The sequence below is a fragment of the Leopardus geoffroyi genome, chromosome D2 (genome assembly GCF_018350155.1).
Source record: "Leopardus geoffroyi isolate Oge1 chromosome D2, O.geoffroyi_Oge1_pat1.0, whole genome shotgun sequence".
NCBI lineage: Eukaryota > Metazoa > Chordata > Mammalia > Carnivora > Felidae > Leopardus > Leopardus geoffroyi.
This window is the reverse complement of record NC_059334.1, coordinates 80,283,337-80,307,878: the sequence shown is the minus strand read 5'-3', so window position 1 is coordinate 80,307,878 and position 24,542 is coordinate 80,283,337. Positions and strand designations below refer to the sequence as shown.

At 51.5% G+C, this 24,542-nt stretch overlaps 1 protein-coding gene across 6 annotated transcripts in view; it reads left to right on the top strand.

Moving 5' to 3' along the window:
- Nucleotides 1–24,542, top strand: part of CHST15 (carbohydrate sulfotransferase 15) — an 81,370-nt gene that overhangs the window by 32,918 nt on the left and 23,910 nt on the right. For all 6 annotated transcript variants that reach the window (XM_045439152.1, XM_045439156.1, XM_045439154.1 and 3 more), the window contains exons 2-5: nt 13,548–14,613; nt 15,327–15,666; nt 17,647–17,793; nt 21,648–21,804. In XM_045439152.1, the coding sequence (XP_045295108.1) occupies nt 14,068–14,613; nt 15,327–15,666; nt 17,647–17,793; nt 21,648–21,804 (1,190 nt within the window). In that variant the 5' untranslated portion in view covers nt 13,548–14,067. The remainder of the gene's footprint in view (nt 1–13,547; nt 14,614–15,326; nt 15,667–17,646; nt 17,794–21,647; nt 21,805–24,542) is intronic.

Genomic DNA, 24,542 nt, shown 5'->3' with positions numbered 1-24,542 from the left:
CTCGATCCTGGGTCGTCACTGTCAAGGCCTCGTTTGGCATCAGTAAATAGCACGAGACATTGTCCTGTGGGGTCCTTCTGTCCCTCGTGCTCAGGGTCCCTCGGTGCTCTTTGGACAGTGCAGGTTTAGAAGCGAGCACCCCCACTCCGGGGTTTCCATGGCAGCGGCGGAGCGGGCAGGGCTCACTCCCAGGCACGGCATTCTTAGTGAAATGGGAATTGGATTTTTTTTTAATGGTAATTGAGCATTCCGGTGTGTCCTGTGGGAAGATGCCATTAATGCAAAGATAATGCGAGGAATAAGGAGATGACGCGAGGTTTCCAGGTAACTTCCAGTTTGCACCTTGCACAAAGCCCGTTAGTGCCACCAGACCCCGCCTCGAGGGGTCCCGGGGCCTCATTGCCATCACCCCATGCCACCTGAGTTGGGGAGTGGGACAAGAGTGCACTCGTTTCCCGCAGAAGGGGACACCGGGGCTCAGAGATGGCAACTCCTGTCCTGGGGGCCTTGGCCCCGGCCCGTTTTCCATTTGCCGCCCTGTTTGACTCCACATTTATTCTTATTACTTCGTCTTTATTGTCTTTGTGGTTGCAGAAGGAATGCTTGCTTGATGTAAGTAAAACCAAGTAAAACCGGAAGTCAGAAGGAGATGTGTAAAAGGAGAGCAAATCCCTCCCCTTCCCACCCCCACAGCTGGAGGGTTCCAACGTGTGTGTTTGGGTCTCTGTCTTCCCTGCACTGATGGGGGAGCGTGGCGGGGGGGGGGGTGCGGTGTGGGCTTCAGCTTGGGTTTAAATCCAGCTCTGCGCGTTACTTGCTGTGTGATTTGGGACGAGAGACTTCACTGCCCAGAGCCTCTGTTTGTTTTACCTGCAAAATGGAGCAGAATGTACCTTTCGCTTCGCTCGATCCTCGAGGTAGAGGGGAGGCAGTCCAGCGCCTGCCACAAGAGCAGGTGCTCGGTACCTGGTGCTCCCCCCCCCCCCCCCCCCCCCCCCCCCCCGGCCGCCCTATATCACTGCTTCTCGAACTCCCCTCCAGGGCACCCTGCAGGTAGAAGACAGTTCCCCTTGGGGTGCCCCCCGCTGGCCCCCCGCAGTGTGCAGACTGCAAGGCAGGCTCCAGCTCTGTGCAGATTTTGTATCACTTAGTGATATATCCCAACTTAACTTTACTTAAAAACAATGCTTTTCGTGTTTGATGTGTTTAAATATTTTGAACCTGGAAGCCTCACATTGCCTGGTAGCTTCCCCGCAGCCCCCGGCACGCCTCCCCCACACCCTTGGGGGGCTGGTGCACCTGCCCAAACACCTGGGGTCTATGCCCCCAAGCCGGGGTTGGTGCTGGAGTTGTCTCCCTGCCACAGCTATTAAGGGCCAGGCCTGGAGGCAGGCAGTGAATGTTTACTGACTGCAGACAACGCCCTGGAGAAATCCGGGTTCACCTTGTTCTAAACTCCCCCTCCCCGCTGCCCCAGGACATTGTTATTCCGCCTGATTGTTCATGCTTTCCATCAAAATGAAATAAATTCCAGAGAAGTGTTTTCCGGAGGTTCTTCTTATTCAAGGGTTAACCAGATTCTTATTTTGCTTATCTTTGGAAATAAAACAATGTTTAAAACTATTCAGATCAGCAAAGCCATCTGGTGGGGAGTACCAGCTGCTCCCCATTCAATTGTGCTGCCTTTAATTTATTCATTGAAGGGTGCCGTGGTACATCTGCAAAATCATTATTCGCAGTCGGTTTTGAACATGTGAGCCGTGTGTCTATGCAAGACCTCTCTTCTTCGCCCCAACTGAAGGACATCTGGGTTGGGCTTCCTCTGTCCTTCGGCGGCCCTCCGCTCTTCCTGAATTCCTGTCCAAGCGGGCGGGAGGGTTCTGGGGACTCGACAGGGGGCAGAGCCACCCTGTGCCTCTTGGCCCTGAGATGTCGTCTCTGTGCATCATGCTCGGACCTGCTGCTGCTTTGTATTCATTTTCTTATTTGTGTTAAGGGAACGTTGTTGAAAGGCAACTAGGATGTGCCTGTCATCTTTGTGGTCCCGCTGCACGAGAACCACAATGGCCCCTCGTCCGAGAACGTGTCCCTTCTTCCTGGTAGTGAGGGTTTGTTGTTGCAGGTGCGCGAACCCTTGAAAGCGTGCAGGAAGAGTAATAACAGAATATATCACATAGATGGGTTCCTGAGATCACCGGGGCATGTGATGTGTCCGCTTAGGGAGGGAGAGGATGAGAGGCATGGCAGGTGCTTCACCCAGGTTTGCTGATCCCCGGTCTGATCTCTCTCTACTCTAAGTCATATGGAAGAGGAGGGGTATAGCATCCAAGTCTCGGGGCCACGACGTCCCCCTCTGCAAAGTGGAAATGCTAATTGCGCTTTTCTCGTAGACCATCATGATGCATGAACAGGATGCTCCATAGAAGACCCAGCCCGGTGTCTGGGCACACGGAAACCCTTAATACATTTTAGCTCGTGTCACTTGTGGCCAAAGCCCCGTTCTGGATCTCAGCTGGGCGTTTGCTCCTTCACTCGTTAATTTAAAAACAAAACTATTTAGTGGGTACCCAGCCAGTGCCAGGGGCAGTAGATGCTGCAGCTTCAGTGGGAAATCTTGTGCCTGCATTGATTTGAATTCGGGGCTGAGCAGCACTGACTCCACCCTCGTAGAGCTTCCAGGGAGAACGGGACGACTCTAGCCGCCCCTCCTTGTCTGGGAGAGAGGGTGGCCAGTGCGCTGAGCGATGGCTGTCCTTGCTGCCCCTGGAGCCTCGATTTCTGTGCAGGTTTCTCCCAGAGCTGCTGTCTTGCGTGATGGTGCAGTGCGGGACAGAGGTCACGGGCTCTGCAGCCCAACGGTTGCATTTTGGTCCTGCCGCCCGCTAGCCATGGCGGTGGTGGTGGGGCTATATTTTCACCAGCTGGGCCTCGGTCTCCCACACGTAACGTGGGAGTCGCCGTGCTGACCTCGGAAGGTTGCCATCAAGAAGCGACCTCACATGGCGCTCTCGTCCTCTGGGGTCCCCAGAAACCAGCTTTGGGGTATATATCCCAGGCTGCACCAAGGGTGATATTTAATTTTTAATTTTTAAGATCTTAAAACAGACCGAACATCGCTCCCTTGAAATGCTGTATCTTACAGGGCCGTCATTGTTTTCCTGCCAAGAGCCGTTAGGTGGGCAGGTTTCACAGCAAATCGTGAAAGCTTGCGTCCGGTACGTTTTACCTTAACAGAAAGCCACCGTCGGTAGATCTGTAAGCTGGAGTGGAAAATCTGGTACCTGAATCTTGTATGCATTTGCAGGACCCCTGGCAATAATAAAATGAGCAATCAGGTAGCTTTTTTTCCCCCCACTTGGTTTCAGAAAAAGAAAATTGTCGGCCTTGTCACAAAGCGTCTTGTGCACATTGAATCATTGTGTGACAGCTGCAGCGTGAACATGTTGAAGCCTCTTGTCCACCCTTCCCGTCTGCTGAGAGAATCTGATCATTTTGGCAGAGAGACGGGGGTGTCTGACTGTGTTCCGTGCAAGTATCAGGTAGTTGCATGAGGGTGGCTGGGACACGTTACCCTGTTGGGGGAGCCACCGTCTCAGAGAGCATGCCAGAGACCCCTTTTGATCCCCCGCCTTCAACCCGCAGAGATCCTGGGGGTCAGTGACTCTGTTGTGAGGTTGCCCCTCAGCTCCGTGAACCAGTCAGTGCTGGTTCTTCCCAAGGTCTGCAGATTCCTGGGGCCCGTGGGCTTCGGGGCTGTCCTTGAAATGGGATATGTAATTCTGAGTGTCAGCATTTTCCTGGACCCTCTGGAGGCTTTGTTCTGGAGTTAGATGGAATGTTCCAGAAGGCCTGGGCTGTGCGTTTTTCATATCACTAGCTTTAGCGAATGCCGTGGGTGCTTGATAAACATGTACCTGAGGGTGTGGGCTAAGGAGGGGCACCTGGGTGGCTCAGTTAAGCGTCCAACTTCAGCTCCGGTCACGATCTCGTGGTTTGTGAGTTCGAGTCCCGCGTCGGGCTCTGGGCTGACAGCTCAAAGCCTGGACCCTGCTTCAGATTCTGTGCCTCCCTCTCTCTCTGCCTCTCCCCTGCTCATACTCTCTGTCTCTCTCAAAAATAAGTAAACATTAATTAATTTATTTTTTTTTTAATTTATTATTTTTTTTTTATTTTTTTTTTCAACGTTTATTTATTTTTGGGACAGAGAGAGACAGAGCATGAACGGGGGAGGGGCAGAGAGAGAGGGAGACACAGAATCGGAAACAGGCTCCAGGCTCTGAGCCATCAGCCCAGAGCCGGACGCGGGGCTCGAACTCACGGACTGCGAGATCGTGACCTGGCTGAAGTCGGACGCTTAACCGACTGCGCCACCCAGGCGCCCCTAATTTTTTTTTTTTTTTTTAAATGGGGTGTGGGCTAAGGAAAAAGATGCTTTTGTATCTTTTGGGTTAATTGTCCAGCTTTTTTGCCCAGTGTAAAAACACGCATGCACCAGCTTTTCAGGCTGAAACAGGTAGTGCCAGCTCCGCGTTTTACATACAAGGAAACAGGCCCAGAGCTGCAGTGACCTGCCCAGGGTTACCAGCCAGGAGTGTTAGTGATCAGGTCTGGATTGAGAACACGCTGCGGGTACCAGCTCAGAGTGGCCCCCGCCCCCCTCAACCGTGCAGTAGCTTCCTGCCTTGTCTGGAAGGTGCTACCTTTGTGGCTGTAGCGTTCCAAAGCACAGCTAGTCGAGGTCAGCCACCCCCCGAGTCATACTCGGTCCAGGCTTTTCCCTTTGATGTGCCAGAACAAAAGAGGGGCATGGGGCTGGGGCCTCCTCTGCCTCCCCCACAGGGCGGCCCGTTCCATTTCTCTCTGCTGTCCTAGCTTCAGCATTTTGTTAGCAGACCGGCCCCCACCTCTGTCCCCTGCCCCACACTTGGTGCCAGGCCAGCCTCTGCACACCTTGTCCCTATCCTGGTGCTGTCCCTGTCGCCCCTCATACTCTGCAGCTGGAGGAGACACTCTTGCATGATGAATAGAGTCTGAATGGACCCTTTAAGACTCGGTGCCCCAGGCGCCTGCCTAAGGGACCCGCCTTACCACCCTCCCACATGCTTCTCAGGGCCCCCTGTCCTGCCTGTATCTCTGTGCAAATCTGTTCTTTCGGTAGGGGGGAGGGTGGGGGTGGATTCCTGAAGGATGGGAAAGGGCAGGACTGTCCCGGGCCGGGCCAGGGTGAAGGGCTGGAGGTTAGGGTGGGCTCCCCGCTGAAAAGGTGTGCGGGGAAGACTGGGATCAGGACACTGGATCTCTGTTACGAGCTGCACATCCTTGGGGAAGTACAAAAGCACATTGGGCCTCGGTTTCCTTATCTGTGACCTGTGGGCCTGGATGAGTGGGTACCTTGCAGGTTTGATTCACCAGAGCCTGCCCAGGTATTGGCCTGGGCCCTGACTGCCCACCGTCATTTGCAGATTGGTCATAGCATGAAAGACTTTAGAGCGGAAGTCCCCAGGAATCCCCCACGAGTTCCTTTCTGCCGTCTCTTAACTCCCTCTGTAAAGAAGCGGTCTGCTTAGCCCAGACGTCTAGAACTTTGGGACCAGGCACATTTTGGGGAAAATTGACCCTCTCTGTTCAGCACTGAAGCAAGCTGTGGACGGATAATCGTTCTGAAGGGGCTAAGCTTTTCCCAAGATGCACCCGCAGCTGTTTCAGACGCTGCAGGGCTCCCCACCCTGGTTCCTGGGGCACCTGGATGATCCCAGTTGGCTTTGCTCTTTAACGTGTCATTTCTGCTAAAAACCTGGCTGACTTCTCTGTGCCTGCCTCTCGCTGTCACGTGCCTCTTCTGATTCATTGCTTCAGAGTAGTTGCAGACGGGAAAATCGGATACCCGAGCCTAGAATTCTGTATACAAGTGGGCCTGGAGTGAGGGCCAGAGGGCGTCCCCAATAAGGAAAGGACACCTGCCATATACTGAAGTTTGCCAGATGCTGGAGTGAGCATTTTATAGACATGATCTCATTTCCTCTTCACATCCACACTAGGCAGCACTGATGGTTTCACTCCCATTGTACAGATGAGGAAATAAAGTCCCAGAATGGTTAAGTCAGTTGCCTGCCATCACAAAGCTGGCAAGGAATTGAGTGGGAAGGAAATGCAGGTCTGCCTGACTCCAAGGCCTGAAACCCTTTGTTTGCACTGCTCAGAGAACATGTTTTGCTACATCCAAACTTTCTAGCAAGTTGCAAATCACCGGGCCTCTAGGCCAGATGCAGGGGAGGAGTTGGCTGCCTCCTGTGGAGATCTGATCACAGCAGAAATGCCAGTTTCTTACGAATGTATTTTATGGAATGAAAGAATAGTCTGGAATATATTTTCTATACTGTAAGGCATGGGAAGTAGTCATTATTAACACATACAGTGTTGATGATGAACTTAATATGCAGTCAGGTATGCTTTAACTTTTTAACAATGTTTCTTTTGAGAGAGTGTGAGCGAGTGCATGAATGGGGAAGGGGCAGAGAGAGAGGGAGGGAGAGAGAGAATCCCAAGCAGGCTTCCCACTGTCTGCACAGAGCCAGATGGGGTCTCGATCCCACGAGCTCTAAGAACATGACCTGAGCCTAAATCAAGAGTTGATGCTTAACTGACTGAGCCACCCAGGCACCCCTACAGTCAAGTATACTTTAAAAATAACTTTTAGGGGCGCCTGGGTGGCTCAGTTGGTTAAATGTCTGACTTCGGCTCAGGTCATAATCTCACGGTTCGCAAATTCCAGCCCCACGTTGGGCTCTGTGCTGACAGCTCACAGCCTGAAGCCTGCCTCAGATTCTCTGAACCTCCCCTGCTTGTGCTCTGTTTCTCTCTCTCTCAAAACTAAATAAACATTAACAAAAAAAAATTTTTTTTAAAAAAAAAATTTTTTTTTTTCAACGTTTATTTATTTTTGGGACAGAGAGAGACAGAGCATGAACGGGGGAGGGGCAGAGAGAGAGGGAGACACAGAATCGGAAACAGGCTCCAGGCTCTGAGCCATCAGCCCAGAGCCCGACGCGGGGCTCGAACTCACGGACCGCGAGATCGTGACCTGGCTGAAGTCGGACGCTTAACCGACTGCGCCACCCAGGCGCCCCAAAAAAAAATTTTTTTTAATAACTTTTAAAAACGACCTGTGTTGTGTAGGATAGGACACACATTTTGGGCCCGCCAGGAAGACACTGCAGGTCATATCACACAGATTGAAAACCTCTCTTTTAGACAAAGCACAGAGGAGGTGTTTCAGTCATCAGGAAAGGTGAAATCTGGCAAGGACATCATAAGGATTAGGCTGTAGGAAAGGTTTGCTCAAGGAGGCACCGAAGAAATTATAGTGGTCCCAGAGAGAGGCGGGGAGGAAGGCGTCGTTATCAAAAAATGGGGAGAATGGGGTCAGCTGCCCAGATAACAAAACATAACAGCTGTGGTTGTCACAAACACGCATTTTGCCAGAAAGTAACCTGGTGCGTGACATTGGGGCAGTTTTGTCTTGTTTGAGAACGGCTGCCATCTGGGTTGCGGGTACTGTTTTGGCATATCTGCTTCTGGTGTTAGCCAAGGGGTTCCATTAGGCAAACGCATGGATTCAGTGGATTCACTGGGTCTCTGGATGAGTTCCTTTGGCCTGAACCGCTCGTGATTCACTTTACTCCTATAAACGCACTTTTGGGGAACTTCTAAATGTCCAGTTGTACCGGTCTAACTTAGTAACACCTCGTGTTCATAACCTACGGAGGAGCGGATCAGTTAGCGGATCAGCCACTGCCCGCTGTACTCTTCCCATGGCGACGGCAGAGGTGTAGAGGGCAAGGCGGGTACGCGTGACGTGTCTTAAGGCCTGGGCTTGGGACTGGCCCGTTGTCATCTCTGCTCATTGTGTGGGCCAGAGCAAGTCTCAACCCGAAGCCAAAGGGTGGAGAAACGTATTCCACTCTGCTCGTTGAAGGGGCTGCAAAGTCACTCATGCGACGGACGGAGAGTAGAATGCGAGGCAGGGTAATAAACTGGAACCAACAGTGTAATCTACAGTAAAGAATAATCGACTGCTACTTATCAAATACTTCTCGTGGGCCGGGACTATGTCTGTATAAAAATAGCTAATAGTTATTTAACACTTACTATGGGCCACTCTCCTAAACGCTTCATATGAATTGATCACTCGAGGCTCACGGCAATGCTGTGGTATAGGTCCAGTGAGTATTTCCAATTTACATCCAGGCACACAGGAAGAGACGTGTATCATGACTCGCTCAATGTCAAAGCCACAGGTATCCAGGCTCCAGGGCTGTGCATGGGATCTGTAACCGTCAAGGATTTCTTCTGAGAATACAGAGGCCCGCATCACTTAAGTGACTTGCCTACAGTCACCAGGTGGACACAGCGTTGGCATCCTGGCCCGCAGGACTGCTGACTGTCTTCCTTCCGCTATGCTGTGTAGACGGTGAGCGTGATAATTGAGGGTTGTAGCTTTATTCTGTTGATTTGACCGCATTGTGATCAAAAGCGTAAAGCTCCGGGCGTAAGGTCGGAACTGGTAACCTGTTGTTTGTACAGGACTCTCCAGGCTTGCTGCTTCTCAGTCTCAGAGACAATCTGATGTCTTCGAGCTAAATACGAAAAAACGTTCCTTCTTGCACTTGTTGATGAATATTCCTTGAAGAAATGTTTTTGCACACACATAGCCCAAAGGAAATGTCAGCAGTTAGACGTGCTAATCAGAAGAAAGCCTTGTGTTTTTAGTAAAGGACACTTAAGACCCATCAAATCTTTTTCCTTAAAACAGTCAAGGAAAATAACGTAATCAGCTATTTTTTTTTTTCTCTCTTCTCCCAGAGGGCAGATGTAAATGTTCTACCTAAATGAAGCTATTTATTTAACTCCATCCAGATTTCTTTTGAAGTTTTGTACATCTTTCTTCTGCTCTATCAGCTCCTGGCCACCATAATTTAATAAGTTTTTCCTAGGGTGAAATTGGATGCCCTTTATCGATCTTACACTGAGGGGGCATTCAATTACTTACTCTAAAGTGGTATTTCTGGGTCTCTCAATTACAATTTTGTTATAAATGGCTTGCTAATGATGCTTGGGGTACATAGGTTAATAGGGGGCATCCTAGCCAGGGCTGGGTAATTGAATGCTTTCTATTTTGGGACCAGTTATCTGATCTCTCACGGTGGTACCAGTTCCCACAATTACAGTCTGCATCCATAGGGCACAGCATTGAGCCCAGGCTGGGAAGCAATCGCACTGAAATATATAGCAGAGTGCTTTGGTTTAGCACCTGCATGGAGTGCCAAGGGTCCTGACTAATCTGAGTCGACTGGCACCAAAATGTGGACATTCCAGACAGGTCAAGTGCAAGGGAAAGGCGTTGCTGATTTTTTAAGGAAGAACCACCTGAGTGTTAGGTTTCTCTGCGCGACTGTTCTCAGGATAATTTGTGGCACGTGGAAAAGGCCAATTCGGGAACACCAACGGCAATCCATTTGCCTTTCAACACAGCGACATTGATTCGATTTTTCTTCACCGAGTTATGTTAGTTAATAGTTACACATATTGTAAAGATCCTTTTGAGAGAAAATGTAACGTGCATCCTTTTTTTGCACTTGGATGAATCTCAGCCCTGACTCCTGCCTTCCAGGTCCTACAGAGTCTGGCTCCTGCCTCCTCGTGCATCTGGTTCCTACCCCTCGCCTGCCCCAAAGCCCAGGAGTCTGCCCTCCTGGTGGTCCCCCTGGGCTTTGACCCCCGGCTTCTCACCTTTCCAGGGTCCTTCTGTCTCCCAGTCCCACGTGGCTGGCTTCCTTCTTGCCATTCAGGTGTCCCGTCCCCACTGGCCTTCCCTGGACATCGTGCTGCTAGACCCCCTTTACTGTTAGGCTGCAAGTCTCAGTGGGGGTGGAGGTCAGGGCACAGAAAAGCCGCTGATGACAAAGAATTATCTAGCCCTAGTGCTGCACTGCGGACACCTGTTTTAATGGTTTCATTGTATGCTCCCTTTGTATTTTCTTCGTGGCCTTTATCGCTGTGGTTTGTCGCATGTATTGTCTGTTACCCTGTAGCCTCTAACTCCTGGCAGGATATAATCTCCCGGTGGGGAAAGGCCTCCCTGTCACCGTCACTTCTGTACCACTCGCGTCCACACAAGGCTTGGTCTGGAAGCCTCAAAGCTGCCGGCCCTGCACGTACAAGGGCCCAGCTGTGTATGGTATATGGTCATATGACTTCTTAATCAACATCATCAAGGGGTATTTTGCATACTATCTACTGGCCATCTGTTTTGGTAAAACTTGTAAATGTAAGATAGCTTTGTATTTTCTTTCAAAGAGGGTCCCCCGGATGTTTCCCCCTTGCCACCAACTCCAACTCCCTAGGCACCAGCTGGGTGCCCTGCAATTCAATTCAATTCCAGTAATAACTAGCCGGAGCCCACACGAACCCCACAAATTAAGGGTTCCGTCCCCCAAGACTGCCCCCACTTCAGATGCCGGTTGCAAATACTGGGTCCCTAGGCTACCCAACTTCCGTTTGACCTGGCCACAAATTCAGAGGTTCCCACAGGGCCCTCCTTAGTTCTGAGAATTCACTAGAACAACGCAGAGGATTCACGAAAGCACCTTATTTACCATTACCAGTTTGTTATAGAGGAAGCAACTCAGGAATAGCCAGACCGAACACAAGCAGAGGCCAAGATGTGGGGGGAGGAGGTGTGGAGCTTTCCTGCCTTCCTCTCTGGACGAGCCACCCTGCCAGCATCTCCACCAACTAGAAGGCTCTCTGAATCCTGGCATTTGGGGGCTTTCATGGAGGCTTCATTGCACAGGCATGACTAATAATAAATCACTGCTCCTTGATGATTAACTCCGTCTCCTCCCTGGAGGTTGAGGAAGTGGGACCCTAAGTTCCAGCCTTCTAACTGGCTAATCAAGGCCTCGGGCATTCTGGTGACCAGCCCCATCCTGAAGCTCCCTGGGGCTTCATTCAGGAGTCACCTCCTTAGCATAAGCTCAGGTGTGGCTGAAGGGTAAAAGGTGCTCCTGTCCCCTCTTGGGAAATTCCAAGCGTTTTAGAAGCCGTGTGCCAGGAACTGGGGGCAAAGACCACAGGTGTCGTTTTTACTCTGTTGCCCCCCGCCCCCATCTCGTATTGGCTTTGGGTCTCCACACCTCCTCGGCTTCTTCAGCGGTGCCTGGTACACAGTCACCCTTCAGAAGGGATCCGCGGGCCAAAAGGACAGACAGGTGAATGAGTTGTTGCCCTAGTTCTCTGCGCCCTGTTTTATGTGGAAGAAGCAAGACGGAGTAGCGGTCTGGCTGGAGGGGGCAGGCTGCCCAGGGGTACAAATGCCTGGGCTCACCGTGTCCCAGAGCCTCCCTGTGGAGACTGTCCACTTCCCCGACTACCCAGACCCGTTTACTTACTTTGTTTGTAATAAGAAACCTTTGTTTGTGTTTGGGAATATTTTGCCCATTCTGTCGGGTCCGGATTTTGTGCATTCTTGCCTTAGAGCTTCAAAGACCATGTTTTTAAAAAAAATCTAATTAGACTTTCTGCAGCCAGAGACACAGAAGGGTGCGAACACGCTCCCCGCTGGGATCCTGGTTGGAGCCTTCTTTTAACCCGCTTGTCCTTGTCTTCAACATGTAAAAAAATGTTTTCTTGGCTTAGTGATTGGATTTCCAAGTAGGGGATCTTGCCCTTTTGTTTCTTTGGTTTGGAAGAATTGTTTGTACCAAGTGATGGGTCAAGGGTGGTTGAGCAAATGGGAGGCAGAGATGTGAGCCTTGAGGCTCCTGTCACATCCCTCCAACTGCTCTCAGAGATGAGAGGGCGGCAGAGCCCTGGATGTTGGCCTGGTTCCAGAGCACTTTGCCTCCGCCCCCGCCCACACCACCCCGACTCCTCTGCTCTTCCCAGAACTGCCCTGACCCCGATGTCAGCCTTCACTAACTAGCATTTCTCAAGCTGGTTCCTTGCGACATTAGTGAAAATTCCATGGCTGGTTATGTTTTGGAAATTGTGTGTATTCTATTCCTCTCCTGTGGATTCACAGGGCTCAGTAGAGTATTAAAGGCTTGTTGGTAAAGAAGTCTGTTTGATTTTGTCCATCTTCCCTTTTCTCCGAGTAATTGAAGCACAAAGCAGGTATTGACAACGTGCAGAGCACTCAGTGGAAGACATTTTAGGAAACGTTGCTTGGCTATTGCTTGGTCCACATATTTTGATAAGGTGTGGGCCTTTGGGTTCAAGGGAAGGGAAGGTTTCTGCCAGTGAGTTCTCGTTGTTCAGCCTGCCAGCCAATACAAGGCAGCTTTAATGGAGGGTTAGTTAATCCCGCCTTGACAGGTAGGATTGTTTGAGGGCCGTATGTGTGTGTGCCAGGTCGGAGGTGAGTCCACTGCCCTTTGGGGTAATTCATTCTCAAGAGCTAAGGAAAAATAACGTGCTAGGATTTCCCATCTTTGATTCCACTTCAAATGTTCTTGGCCTTCACTGACCATGAAAAGTCCTAATAGTAATGGTCACTGATGACACGTCTTCACGTTGCCTACCTTTTAGGGGAGGCCAACTATGTGTAGGCATTCTGCAAACTCTTGGTGTGCATTAACTAACTTAGTACTTGCAACAAGCTCGTAAGGGAGATACTCGTACCCTAATTTTACTAGGGAGGGTGGCAAAGCTTGGACAGGTCACGTGGCTTACTCAGGGCCACACAGCTAGTTCACGGTGGTCTACCATTATTGGAAACTAAGCCTCCTTTTTTGCTCTTTTTACAACATCTACAAAGAAGTGTCATTTGGGCAACAATCTATTTTATAACCACAGAATTCTGTTAATGGATTTTTAAGAATCATGTTTTCCCCAGGATGATGAAAGTGAAAAATGATTTCAGGGTCTGAGTGTTATGTTACTCAGGAGAATACTGCACGTTGGATTTAATTGCTTAATAACTTAAAGTCAAATGGTTTTTTTTTTTTTTTTTTATATGATACACTCTACTGAAGGAGAGAATCATTTCAGTGTTTCTAAATTTTCATTAACTTTTGCCTCCTAAACTGGTAATAAAGGTTAGATCTCGGTAAGAGACTCTTGGTGCTATTGGGAGAGAAAAAAAAAAACATATTATCTCTGCATGCGCCTATCCTAACCAGGCTGCTTCTTGGGTATTTTGTTGATTTAAAAGCACGGATATGTCCAAGCAGTCACTGACCCTGCATGCATCCGAGAATGACTGTGAACTCCTGAGATTTGGGGATCTGGTACTTGGCTGTGGTGTGGCTGGGACGCTAGAGGATATATGCGGAGCCACATTTGGTGGCAGAGCTTGAACCCCAAAGCCAAGCACTGAGGACCTGCAACGTCTCCTTTTATCCTGTGTGATTTTCCATGACTTGCTTGCGACGGAGCAGACTGGCTGAAACACAGGAGTGGAAGAGAGCTTCTCTCCTCGGAAGATGATCCCAGGGTTACTGCGATCATCGCATAAGGTACTAACACCTCTTTTCTCTGTTGTTTAGGTGGTCTGACATTTTAAAGGTTCTGCTCCCCCTGAAGAGGAAACATTTGAAAGGAACACGAGATGTAAAAGAAGAAACCTTCACGGGCGTCTCCAAGGATGGAATGCCAACCCATCCCTCACTGAGACCATGATCTCTTCTCATCCCTTGGATGTTTCCGTGTTCTCCAGCGAGAATTCTTCCCCTTCATCTTGTGCCATGGGAAAAACCTGAAGGGCAGGCAGAATTGTTCCCAGACTTGGGGATTTTTCTGAGGTTTCAGCGGCTCTTACGGGACATGACAATTGGAGATCACTTCTTTTTGTTGTCTTTCAGAGTCGAACCAAAGAAGGCACTTCCTCACTGTCTAGTGCTTTGGCTCCTGCTCATTTTTATATTTGTTTCCGTTGCTTGTGCCTTAAAACCATCTTACGTAACCAGAAGACATCCTTAAAAAGTGTTCCCAGCGCGACTTGCATGCATCTGGGCTCCGCAGGGGCTCTCCCATGGCTCTGTGGGCCAGCAGTCCAAGGGCATTACCATGAGGCACTGCATTAATTGCTGCATACAGTTGTTGCCCAACAACGAGCACAAACAGCAGGTTGGCTGCGGAGGAGGCCCCCTTCACAGTCACCCGGAGTGCCCCGCGTGCAAAGGAGAGAACAAAATTGTGCTTCGTGTGGACGGTAAGCAGATGAACTTGCTTGCTGTTCTCGAGGTGAGGGCTGAGGGCAATGAGAGCTGGGGCAGGTTTCTGCGCTTCAAGAAGGGGAAGCGATGTAGCCTGGTTTTTGGATTGATGATCATGACCTTGGTGATGGCATCTTACATCCTTTCTGGGGCCCACCAAGAGCTTCTGATCTCCTCACCTTTCCATTATGGAGCCTTCCCCAGCAATCCCAGCTTGATGGACGGTGAAAACCCGAGTGACACGAAACAGCATCATCACCAACCCTCTGTAAATAATATTTCGTACGTGAAAGACTACCCAAGCATTAAATTAATTATCAACAGCATCACAGCCAGGATAGAGTTCACAACCAGGCAGCTCCCAGACATAGAAGATCTCAAGAAGCAGGAATTGCACGTGAGTAGCCTTGTGCTAATCTCCATTGATTTATTGAGTTTTAAAAATAGATGCTTCCTTTTCTGTGGCCATCTTTGGGAACACAGGAAGAAAAATGACGGAAAAAAAAATGTTCTCATGTGTAACAAGGATAATTTGACGCCCTCACAGATCAGAGTGCACTGGGAGAGGGCTGTCCCTTCACGATGTTTACACCAAGGAGGAAACTCGAAGTACTGAAGGGCGAAGCTAGAAATACCAGAAGGGCCTCCCCTTCTCATAATTTCATCGCAGGACTTGAAACGCGGCCATGGTGGTTCAAGTTGCTTTTGTAGATCACCAGAATCCTGTGTCTATTGTGTCCTAATTAGTATTTTTGTCCCTAATGGTCACTTAAATACACAACTAGTAAAAAGATTCCAACTGTGAAATTTAATTAGATTGCTGTGCGCGCGTGTGAGAGAAAAGAAAGATAAATCATGGTAGAATGGATTTTGAGTAAGCTTTTATCTTCATTCTCTCCAAATTCTAGTTTTATTTTGGTCTAAGGAGAAAACATGGCCTTGGCTATTTACCAAGTTTTGCTTTATTTTCGTGCTTAGCCATTGTCACATAACAGCTGAAACGCGGACACCGTAGCGAGGGTTAGGGCATGATCGCATCGCGGTTAGAACGCGTTCTTGCTAATTGTGCCCCCTCCGTGTGTCTCTCCCTTTTTTTCTTTCTCGTTGCAGATGTTTTCGGTAATCCCCAATAAATTTCTTCCAAATAGCAAGAGCCCCTGCTGGTACGAGGAGTTCACGGGTAGGAACACCACCGACCCCTACCTCACCAACTCCTACGTGCTCTACTCCAAGCGCTTCCGCTCCACCTTCGACGCCCTGCGCAAGGCCTTCTGGGGCCACCTGTCCCACGCCAGCGGGAAGCACTTCCGCCTCCGCTGCCTGCCGCGCTTCTACATCATCGGGCAGCCCAAGTGTGGCACCACCGACCTCTACGACCGCCTCCGGCTGCACCCGGAAGTCAAGTTCTCCGCCATCAAGGAGCCCCACTGGTGGACCCGGAAGCGCTTTGGTGAGCGCCAGCTGCCGCCGCGAGGGGAGGGGCCTGCGCCTGCGCGCTTCTTCCTGTCCCCGCCTCCCGCCTTCCTCCTAAAGTGGTTTCCGGCTTCCATCCCAGGTCCCGTGGTGCTAGGCCCCGCCAGGGAGGGTGGGCAGGTCCCCGAGTCGCAGGGAGCTGACCGTTCGCGAATCCAGGGCCACCCCGACTCAAACCTCCAGTGGGGCTGGAACCCAGCTCCCAGTCACCAAGGGAGCATTTATTGAGTGCCGGCTGTATACAGGGCAAGGGGAAGGGTGCAGAATCAGCAGCTACTCTTGTTCTGAAGAGCTTTGGTACACCTGCCAGCGGTGAGTGGTTAAGTGCCAGGTGGGCGTATTTCTGGGGCTGTCTGCCCCCAGCTCTGCACCGTTCCTGCCAGAGCTCCTCCCGCCCCCAGCACCCCCCCTGCCTAGGGAACACTACAAAGGCTGCCACGCTGGGTGAAGTTTGAGCTTCTGGCTGGCTTCTCCCAGGACCGTGAACACGTCATCAAGCTGCTTCGGGCCTAACTTGCTCTGACCTGCTCCATCCGTCTGCCTCAAGTTCAGAGTGAACATCCATCACATGGAGATAATTCCGGGCGACCTTGCTCGCAGCACCCCTTTGCCACAGGGGTGACCGTGGATACCGCCCCCACCCAGCCGGAGCCACCCTGCAGCCCTCATGTCACTGTTTCCTCTTAACCTTTTCCCTTCTGCCAGGAGATGTTTGGTCCCTTTGACAAAGGTCAGAGCTCGGGTGGGACACGAGGGCGTGTTTCAGGCAAAGGACCCAGGTTGCTTAGAAGGGAATCTTTAAAGTTTTCCTTAGTAGAACCTGAGTTTCGACCAAGTCCTGTTTGTGTCCTGACAAATTGACTTCATACTTTTGATGTCCTTCCCGGAGCGGATGAACAGAAGCGTAAATGTGTCTTTTGTGGTTTGGCAGCAGCGGCTATGGGAGCCCCGGTTTCACATAGGGTGATTTCCCTGCACAGCTCACCATTTGCCCTGATGAAACCCAGCTTCCCACTGGCAGGGAAGAGGGAAGCCCAGGAACATGCTTCTGGAATCCGATCCCCAGGGTCTCCTTGAACCTCTTGCTGTTTTGCACACGGGTGTTTTCTCTCCGCTTTCCGTTAACCTTGATGGTTGTGGTTTGGGACAGTGTGTTGTTAACATATTTCCACGTGAAATTTACCCGTTTTTTTTTTTTTTTTTTCCAACGTTTATTTATTTTTTTTGGGACAGAGAGAGACAGAGCACGAACGGGGGAGGGGCAGAGAGAGAGGGAGACACAGAATCGGAAACAGGCTCCAGGCTCTGAGCCATCAGCCCAGAGCCTGACGCGGGGCTCGAACTCACGGACCGCGAGATCGTGACCTGGCTGAAGTCGGACACTTAACCGACTGCCCCACCCAGGCGCCCCAAAATTTACCTGCTTTTAAGGCAAGGGGCACAGTTGGGCTGCGTGGGTCGATGCCAGAATGACTAGTGGGTTCAACCGAGCGTTTGTCCCGGGACTGTCCATTCCCCTTGTTGAGGCAGACAGACAAGCTGCCTGATCCCACAGGCCAGAAACAGAAACTCAGATAAAAAACTCCCTTTTCTGTCTGATACAGCACGTGCCTTCTGGATGCCATCGCTGCTCAGCCACTTTAGGGCCCGTCTGGCGCACGTGGTGACCAGCCCCCAAGTCTCTGGCCCTCCAAGCAGATGCTTTGATAGATCTCGAACAGGCGGGCTGTCCTTGAAGCTGCCACTTGGGGCTGAATGGTGGCCTTCCGCTCCCTGAAGCGTGCACGGATTAAAGAGGACAGCCAGTTTGCAGGCGTCCTTCTTGTGAGCCCCCTCCTGCAGCTTACTCCGGTGGGCCCCCGGGCCTTCATATCCCTCTCTGGTTACTTCCCAGGAGGCCACTGTCCGGCCGTTGACACTTTCGTTCTCAGTAACGTGGGCTTCTTGGTTCTCGTAGGAATCGTCCGCCTGAGAGATGGGCTTCGGGACCGCTACCCCGTGGAAGATTACCTGGACCTCTTTGACCTGGCCGCACACCAGATTCATCAAGGACTGCAGGCCAGCTCTGCAGAGGAACAGAGCAGGATGACTAGGATCATTATCGGTACGGCTTCTGGGCAGCTCCCACCGGGGCCACTCCCGCCCCAGGCTGGGCCCCCATTCCCCCCCGGGCCCCTTCTGCCCTGACGCTGGCCCAGCTTTTGCTCTGCCTGCTGGGAACATTTGCCTGACGCCGGCCACCTCTGTTGAACGTGCACTTCCCGACCTGGCCGTCGGTCTCACCCCTCCGTGAAACGTTGACGTCGCTTACGCGATTTCTGTAAAGCAGCGACGCTTAGATTTTTTTTTTTTAACTTTTATTTATTTTTGAGACAGAGAGAGAGCATGAACAGGGGAGGGGCAGAGAGAGAGAGGGAGACACAGAATCTGAAACGGGCTCCAGGCTCTGAGCTGTCAGCACAGAGCCCAACGCGGGGCTCGAACTCACGGACCGTGAGATCATGACCTGAGCCGAAGTCGGATGCTTAACCGACTGAGCCACCCAGGCGCCCCAAGCAGCAACGTTTAGTAGGCTTTTTTAGTTCTGTGCGGACTCAAGTGTACCGGAAACGTTTTTGTCTTTTTTTTTTTTTTTTTTTTTTTTTAGGTTGACATTTCTTTGTCTTCATTTAAACCAAGCGCACACGCTTGGTTTCTTTTCATGACGTACTGATCTAAGTTTGGATGGGGCATCGTGATCACCGATAACCAATGAGTCAATTTAATATTGTGGCTTTTGTAGTCCCTGGCCACTGGGGCCCGGAAGAGAGGGACGCAGTCTCTTCCTGAAGCAGACGCAGCCCTAACACATTGTTGGTGACTCATTGCTGTTGAGAAAGCCTAGCCCTTATCAACTTAATGCCTTTAGACATTCACAATGAGGTGGTTTGATTAATAATCACTTTTTTTTTTAATTCACAAGAACGTTTTATAAAAAAAATAAATCTGGGGCGCCTGGGTGGCGCAGTCGGTTAAGCGTCCGACTTCAGCCAGGTCACGATCTCGCGGTCCGTGAGTTCGAGCCCCGCGTCGGGCTCTGGGCTGATGGCTCAGAGCCTGGAGCCTGTTTCCGATTCTGTGTCTCCCTCTCTCTCTCTGCCCCTCCCCCGTTCATGCTCCGTTTCTGTCTGTCTCAAAAATAAATAAACGTTAAAAAAAAAAAAATTAAAAAAAAAAAAATCTGTCTACCCGCTCTTTGTATTGGATTCAGCTTAGGAGAAGACATTTATCCACTTACCTCTTCTGAAAGAGAGAAACCTAATCACATATTTTGCTTCAATTGGTTACCTAAGGCAGCAATCTGTTTTTTTTCTTTTTTTAGCATTCCTAAATGTGTTATATTTTGATTCTCCAAACTCAAGGAATCTTTTAGCAACTCAGAGGAATTGTAATCAACCATTTGAACCATGGCCTTGCTTTTGACTCTCCTGTCCAAGGAGATAGACTTACACGCCTAAGCTCTGGTTTATTTATGGTTTTTTAACTCACATCAAGTTCTGAGAGCCAGATGAGATCATACACCACCACCCCCCCGCCCCCCACCCCAGTAGTGCGAATTGACTACTAGCTATTTTCTTGCAGCCTTGGGTCCACACACCTCAGCTCACAAGTCTAATTAATATTTGATTGTGACTCCTACACCGTATGCCTCTGGGAGAATCGCATGTTCTTATGAAAGAGCTAAAAATACACATCCTAGGGCTAGGAAATAGAGCCTAAGATAATGAATGAAAAAGGAAAGCCTTAGTGTGGTTTTCTAATTTTACTTCCAGATTTTTTTTTTTTTTTAATTTTTTTTTTTCAACGTTTATTTATTTTTGGGACAGAGAGAGACAGAGCATGAATGGGGGAGGGGCAGAGAGAGAGAGGGAGACACAGAATCGGAAACAGGCTCCAGGCTCCGAGCCATCAGCCCAGAGCCCGACGTGGGGCTCGAACCCACGGACCGCGAGATCGTGACCTGGCTGAAGTCGGACGCTTAACCGACTGCGCCACCCAGGCGCCCCTTTACTTCCAGATTTAAAAAGGAAAATTAAGGAAAAAGTTTGCTGCTCTGATACTTACCTAGAACAGAGTTTGATGAGTTTCATGGTAGTGGAGAGGCAGGTGGAAAGCTGATGGCTAAGGCCTGCCTGTGCCTCCAGCCTGCTCTGAGACGTGTTGACGAGTCGGTCTTGGCGTTCCTGAGCTTTAGTCGGCACATCTGCACCATGGGACAGAATGGACCAGATCCATTCTGGCTCCTGCGAGCCCTGAAATGCGATTCAGCTCTGCTTCAGCTTCCTCGGGTTAGGTCTTTGGTAGAGCATAAGTGTCTTCCTTCACCCCTGCTCACGGGTCAGAGAGAGCCTTTCCTCAGTGGTCTGGGCCAATGGCTGGAGTCACGAGGGATTCCAGTGACCAGATTCTCGGGGGTGGGGCTCCAGACACACGGAAAGGCAGGCCCCTACCTCTGCTGTCACGGCCCCCTGCTCTGCCCTGACAAAGTGCTCAGCTGGGGATCTGACTGTTGACGGAGTTGTTGATGGAGTCTTCCCCTAGATTGTAAGAGAGGAGAAGGCAGGGGATTGTCTGTCCCGTTTCCTTTCGCTATCCGTAATGCCAAGCACACTGCCAGGCACTTGGAGACACTAGACGAATGTTTTCTGGATGGATGGATGGACGGACGGACAGACGGGTGGAGGGACAGACGTTTCTCTGGTTGCAGAGCTGGTTTATGTATGAGATCTGACCGAACTTGTGCCACTTTGGTTTTAGATACTTCCCTTGTTGTAATATTCTCATATTCGTTGTGAGTAGAATGTTCAAAGGACTTCTGACGGGCGTGCCTTGCCCGTATTCTACGGCATTATCTTGAAAGAGAGGAAAGACCAGCACAGAAATGCTCACCTGGATGTGACTGAACATCCTAGAAGAGCCAGGGCCCTGCCAACTCCCCGCATCTTTGTGACGCACTCATCCCCGATCAAAGAAACTCGTCTTTTGGCTCAGATTTTCCCTGAATAAGTGACTTTGCGATGTATCAAGTACCCATGTAAAATGTCGGGAAATTGAATTGGTATGTAATGGATCGATTTGCCTCTCTTCTTAAATCTCTGAAGACTCTGCTAAAAAGAAAAAAAAAAAAGTCAGGGAAGTGGTTCAAGTGTCGGAGAGGGAGACGCGGAAATGTGCGTGCCTTGGCCTCCTCCCCGTTTTAGAATGCGTGTTGAACGTTTCCTCCTCCGTCCGTGCGGACCATCGTAAAACCAGGGCCGGGCCGGCGGGCCGTCTACCCAGTCGGTACTGAGTGAATGCCAGCTGTGTGCGGGGCGATGGGGTGGCGGGCCCGTCGGACGCAGCACCTGAGACTGAGGTCCCGTGAGCCTTCCCGCAAAGCCTTCCTCTCGTTTGGTCTCAGAGAGTGCCCCGGACCGGCCGTTGTGATTGAACAAAAAAATCTGATGCTGATTGCCGTCTAATTTCCCGAAGAGCCTCCGTTTCCCTAAACTACTCTTCCATCCCTGGCACTTGGGGAAGGAAACGATCTAGTACATTCTCAGCGGGCCCTTCAAATGCCACAGAGCTGTGTGCCGTGAGCAGAGTCAAACATCGTGAAATTGGGAGGCCAGATGCTGGCAGAGGGGTTTTTTTTTGGCACATCCTGGAGAAGAGCTGGGAGGGAGCGGATGCTCCGTGGTGCCTAGATCACCTGGATTTCCAGATGGAGGCCTTTGGGGGGGAAGTGGGGGAAGTCGCCGTGGCAGAGGGTCGTGACTCTTCCTGGAGTCCCCTGTGCCGGTGGTGGTGGACCAGCTCACCCATCATGGCTGGTTGAGGGGAAGGCATCGGTCGGAGCCCCGTTTGGCCCCTAGCACAGGCTGCCCCGCGGGAGCCCCTAACTCAGCACCGCTCATTTGCGGCGTTCTCTGTTTCTAGGGGAGGCCAGCGCGTCCACCATGTGGGACAACAACGCCTGGACGTTCTTCTACGACAACAGCACGGATGGAGAGCCGCCCTTTCTGACCCAGGACTTCATCCATGCCTTTCAGCCAGACGCAAAACTGATTGTCATGCTCAGGGACCCCGTGGAGAGGTGAGCGGTTTGGGTTTCATGCATTTGGGGGTGAAGAGGCAGTTTTAAAGACCCGCCTTCTCACCATGAGCAAGATCTTGCCTCTTTTTTTTTTTTTTTTTTTTTTTTTTTTAAATAAACAAGCTTCACTTGCTACGTTACTGCTCTTTCTTGTGTAAATGTTATTCTTGGTGCAGTCTTCCTTGGGTCTAAACAAATTGTGGATTGTTTTCTTAGTCTGACCACGGTCTTTGGGCCTTCCGCCTCTGGCCTGGGGACGTGGGCCCTTCCTTGGGTACCGTCAGGGCACGTGAAACCCCCTTGGAATCAGGGGCGTCGGGGTTTGCCGAGCGCTTTAGCTCCCGCGATTCCTTGTGTCACGACCCCGTCAGCTCCGCTGAGTGTTCCGTCTCCAGCTTCCCTCCAAAGACCAAAAGGAAGAAAAATGACGGGCAGGGCTGCTTTGTGGTAGAAAGCCGGGGTCGCCCCGTGTGACTGAGGCGCAGCTGGCGTGATACTGAACGGCGGGGCGGGGCCGGCACTGGCGATGCTCCGATCGCACCAAAGCCTGCGTGGACGGCGGAAGCTCAGGGCTTCTGGGACACTTAGCCCAGCAGTCCCCGTAGTATCACCACATCAGAGATGAGGGGCCCGCAGGCTGGTCCAGGATCCTGGAGTGGGAGTCCCCGAGCCCTGTGATGACCAGTCCAGCTCCGTGAGACTATTCTTCCTCTTGTGAAGCCGGATCTGTCTTGTAGGAGTATCCGCACTTTGGACCCGCTTCTTCCCCACAGAGTCACACAGACCAAGTGTCATGCTCCCCAAATGGCAGCGCCTGCCACAGGTGGAAGACAGCAGCCAGGGCCTTCGGTGTCTCTCGCTTTTCTTTGGGTTCCGCGTCTCTTGTTATGGGCGGGGTTATGCCTCTCCCAAGCAGGTGCTGAAGTTCTAACCGCCCCCATACGTCTGAGGGTGACCTTGTTTGAAAACAGGGCCTTTGCGGCTGGACTCGAGTTAAGATGAGGTTCTATTGGACTCGGGTGGCCCCTAATCCGGTGGCTGATACCCTTGTGAGAAGAGGAAATTTGGACGCAGGGACAGGGAGGACACCACGTGATGGCAGAGGCGGAGATTGGAGTGACGCGTCCGCAGGCCCGGGAGCACCTAGGATTGCCGACCACCGCCAGCAGCTGGCGACGGGTCTGGCACAGCCCCTCACTCAGCAGCCCCAGCGGGAACCCGCCCTGCTGAAGCCAGGATTTCAGACTTGGAGCTTTCAGAAATCCCAAAGAATAAAAATCCCGCAGTCACGGGCCCACAGGTTGCGGTAGAAACTAATATCCCCCTAACATCTTTCTTGGATGGCATGCATCCGGGGCCTCGTGTCCTTGCCAGGGATAGCAATAAGATGTGCTTGTTGTGGAAATTTTAGGAAATACACTGGAAAGCTATAAAGGAAAACTTATGAAAAAAAAGCAGCAATAGTCTCCCACCAGCTTACCTAGGCAGATAAGTGTGTGTGTGTGTATATGTGTGTGTACACAACCGTCTGCACATCCAGTCTTACACGTGCTGCTTTTGTTTCACATTCTCGCCCCCAGGAGGACTTGCCTTAAAGTCCTGCCCTGGTCACTCCCTGCATTTATGTCTGTGTCCCTTTGGCGGAGCTCTCGAAACGGCCCCTGCAGCTCTGACCGTGGCCTGGTCAGAGGAGCGCTGGCTCGTCCCCCTCTGTCTGCGCTGCGGCAGGCCCTCCTCGTGCTGCATCACGAGGCACATCTTTGTGCCCCGGATGCCGCCACTCTGGTTCTGTCCTTCTCCTCAGGAAGCCACCCTGTCTGGTTCCGAGGCGGCCGCGGACCTCGGAGCAGCTCGCCACATCCTACCTGCTGGTTCCCACAGTTGGGAGGCAGGGATCGGCCCTTCTGCTCAGGGCGTGGGCTGCCCAGCCTCCTCCCCAGCCGGAGAGGGGTTGACACAAACCGGCGGTGCGCTCGTGTAGACATGATTATGTAACTGTCAGCCTCGGGAGGAAAGGCTCCATGACTGAGTGACCCCTCACCGCCCACTGAGGTGTTTTCACAGCTGCTCTGCCCTCCTCCCCCAGACCGCCTCCAGCCGCAGCTCCCAAGGCTGGAACATTCTCTCAAGAGTATGCTTCCTGTGCACTGAATGTCTTCCTGTCACTCTCCCTAGTTCCTCATTCTGAGGGAGGTCACGCTGTGTCTCAGGCTCAGGGGCCACGGGAGTGAGCGCTGCGACATCGTGTCACTCCCTGGGCATAGAGGGGTGGGGACCGGTGTGGTGTGGGTCTGGTCTTGTTCAGCGTGTGCCTGCCCCGTCCTGGGCCCCGGGCATGGGAGCCCACGGCTGGTTGCAGGACCGGCATGGCTGTGGTCGTTAAGGTCTGTGACTTCAACCAGAGCAAGAGGGAGGGTGAGAAGTGACCCAGAAGAGGGAATGAGCTCCTAGTGGGGAGGTCTAGAAGCGTTACTCTGGAGGAGCTGAAGCCAGGCTGGGTTTTGAAGGCTGAGTAGGAGTTTGGCAAGTCGACAGAGATGGAGTGTGGTTGAGAGGAAGAAGCCTTGCGAGCAGGGAGAACAGTGAGAGCAAAGGTAAAGACCACAGGTTCTCTTGTTGGGAGGGTGGAGTCACCTTTCCCAAACACGTCCCTTTCTTCGTGCAGTTCTCGATTGTACCTCCGAGGACACAAGTGCCATAAGGCGAGCCTCTCGGTGGGGAGGGCCATGGTGCTGCCC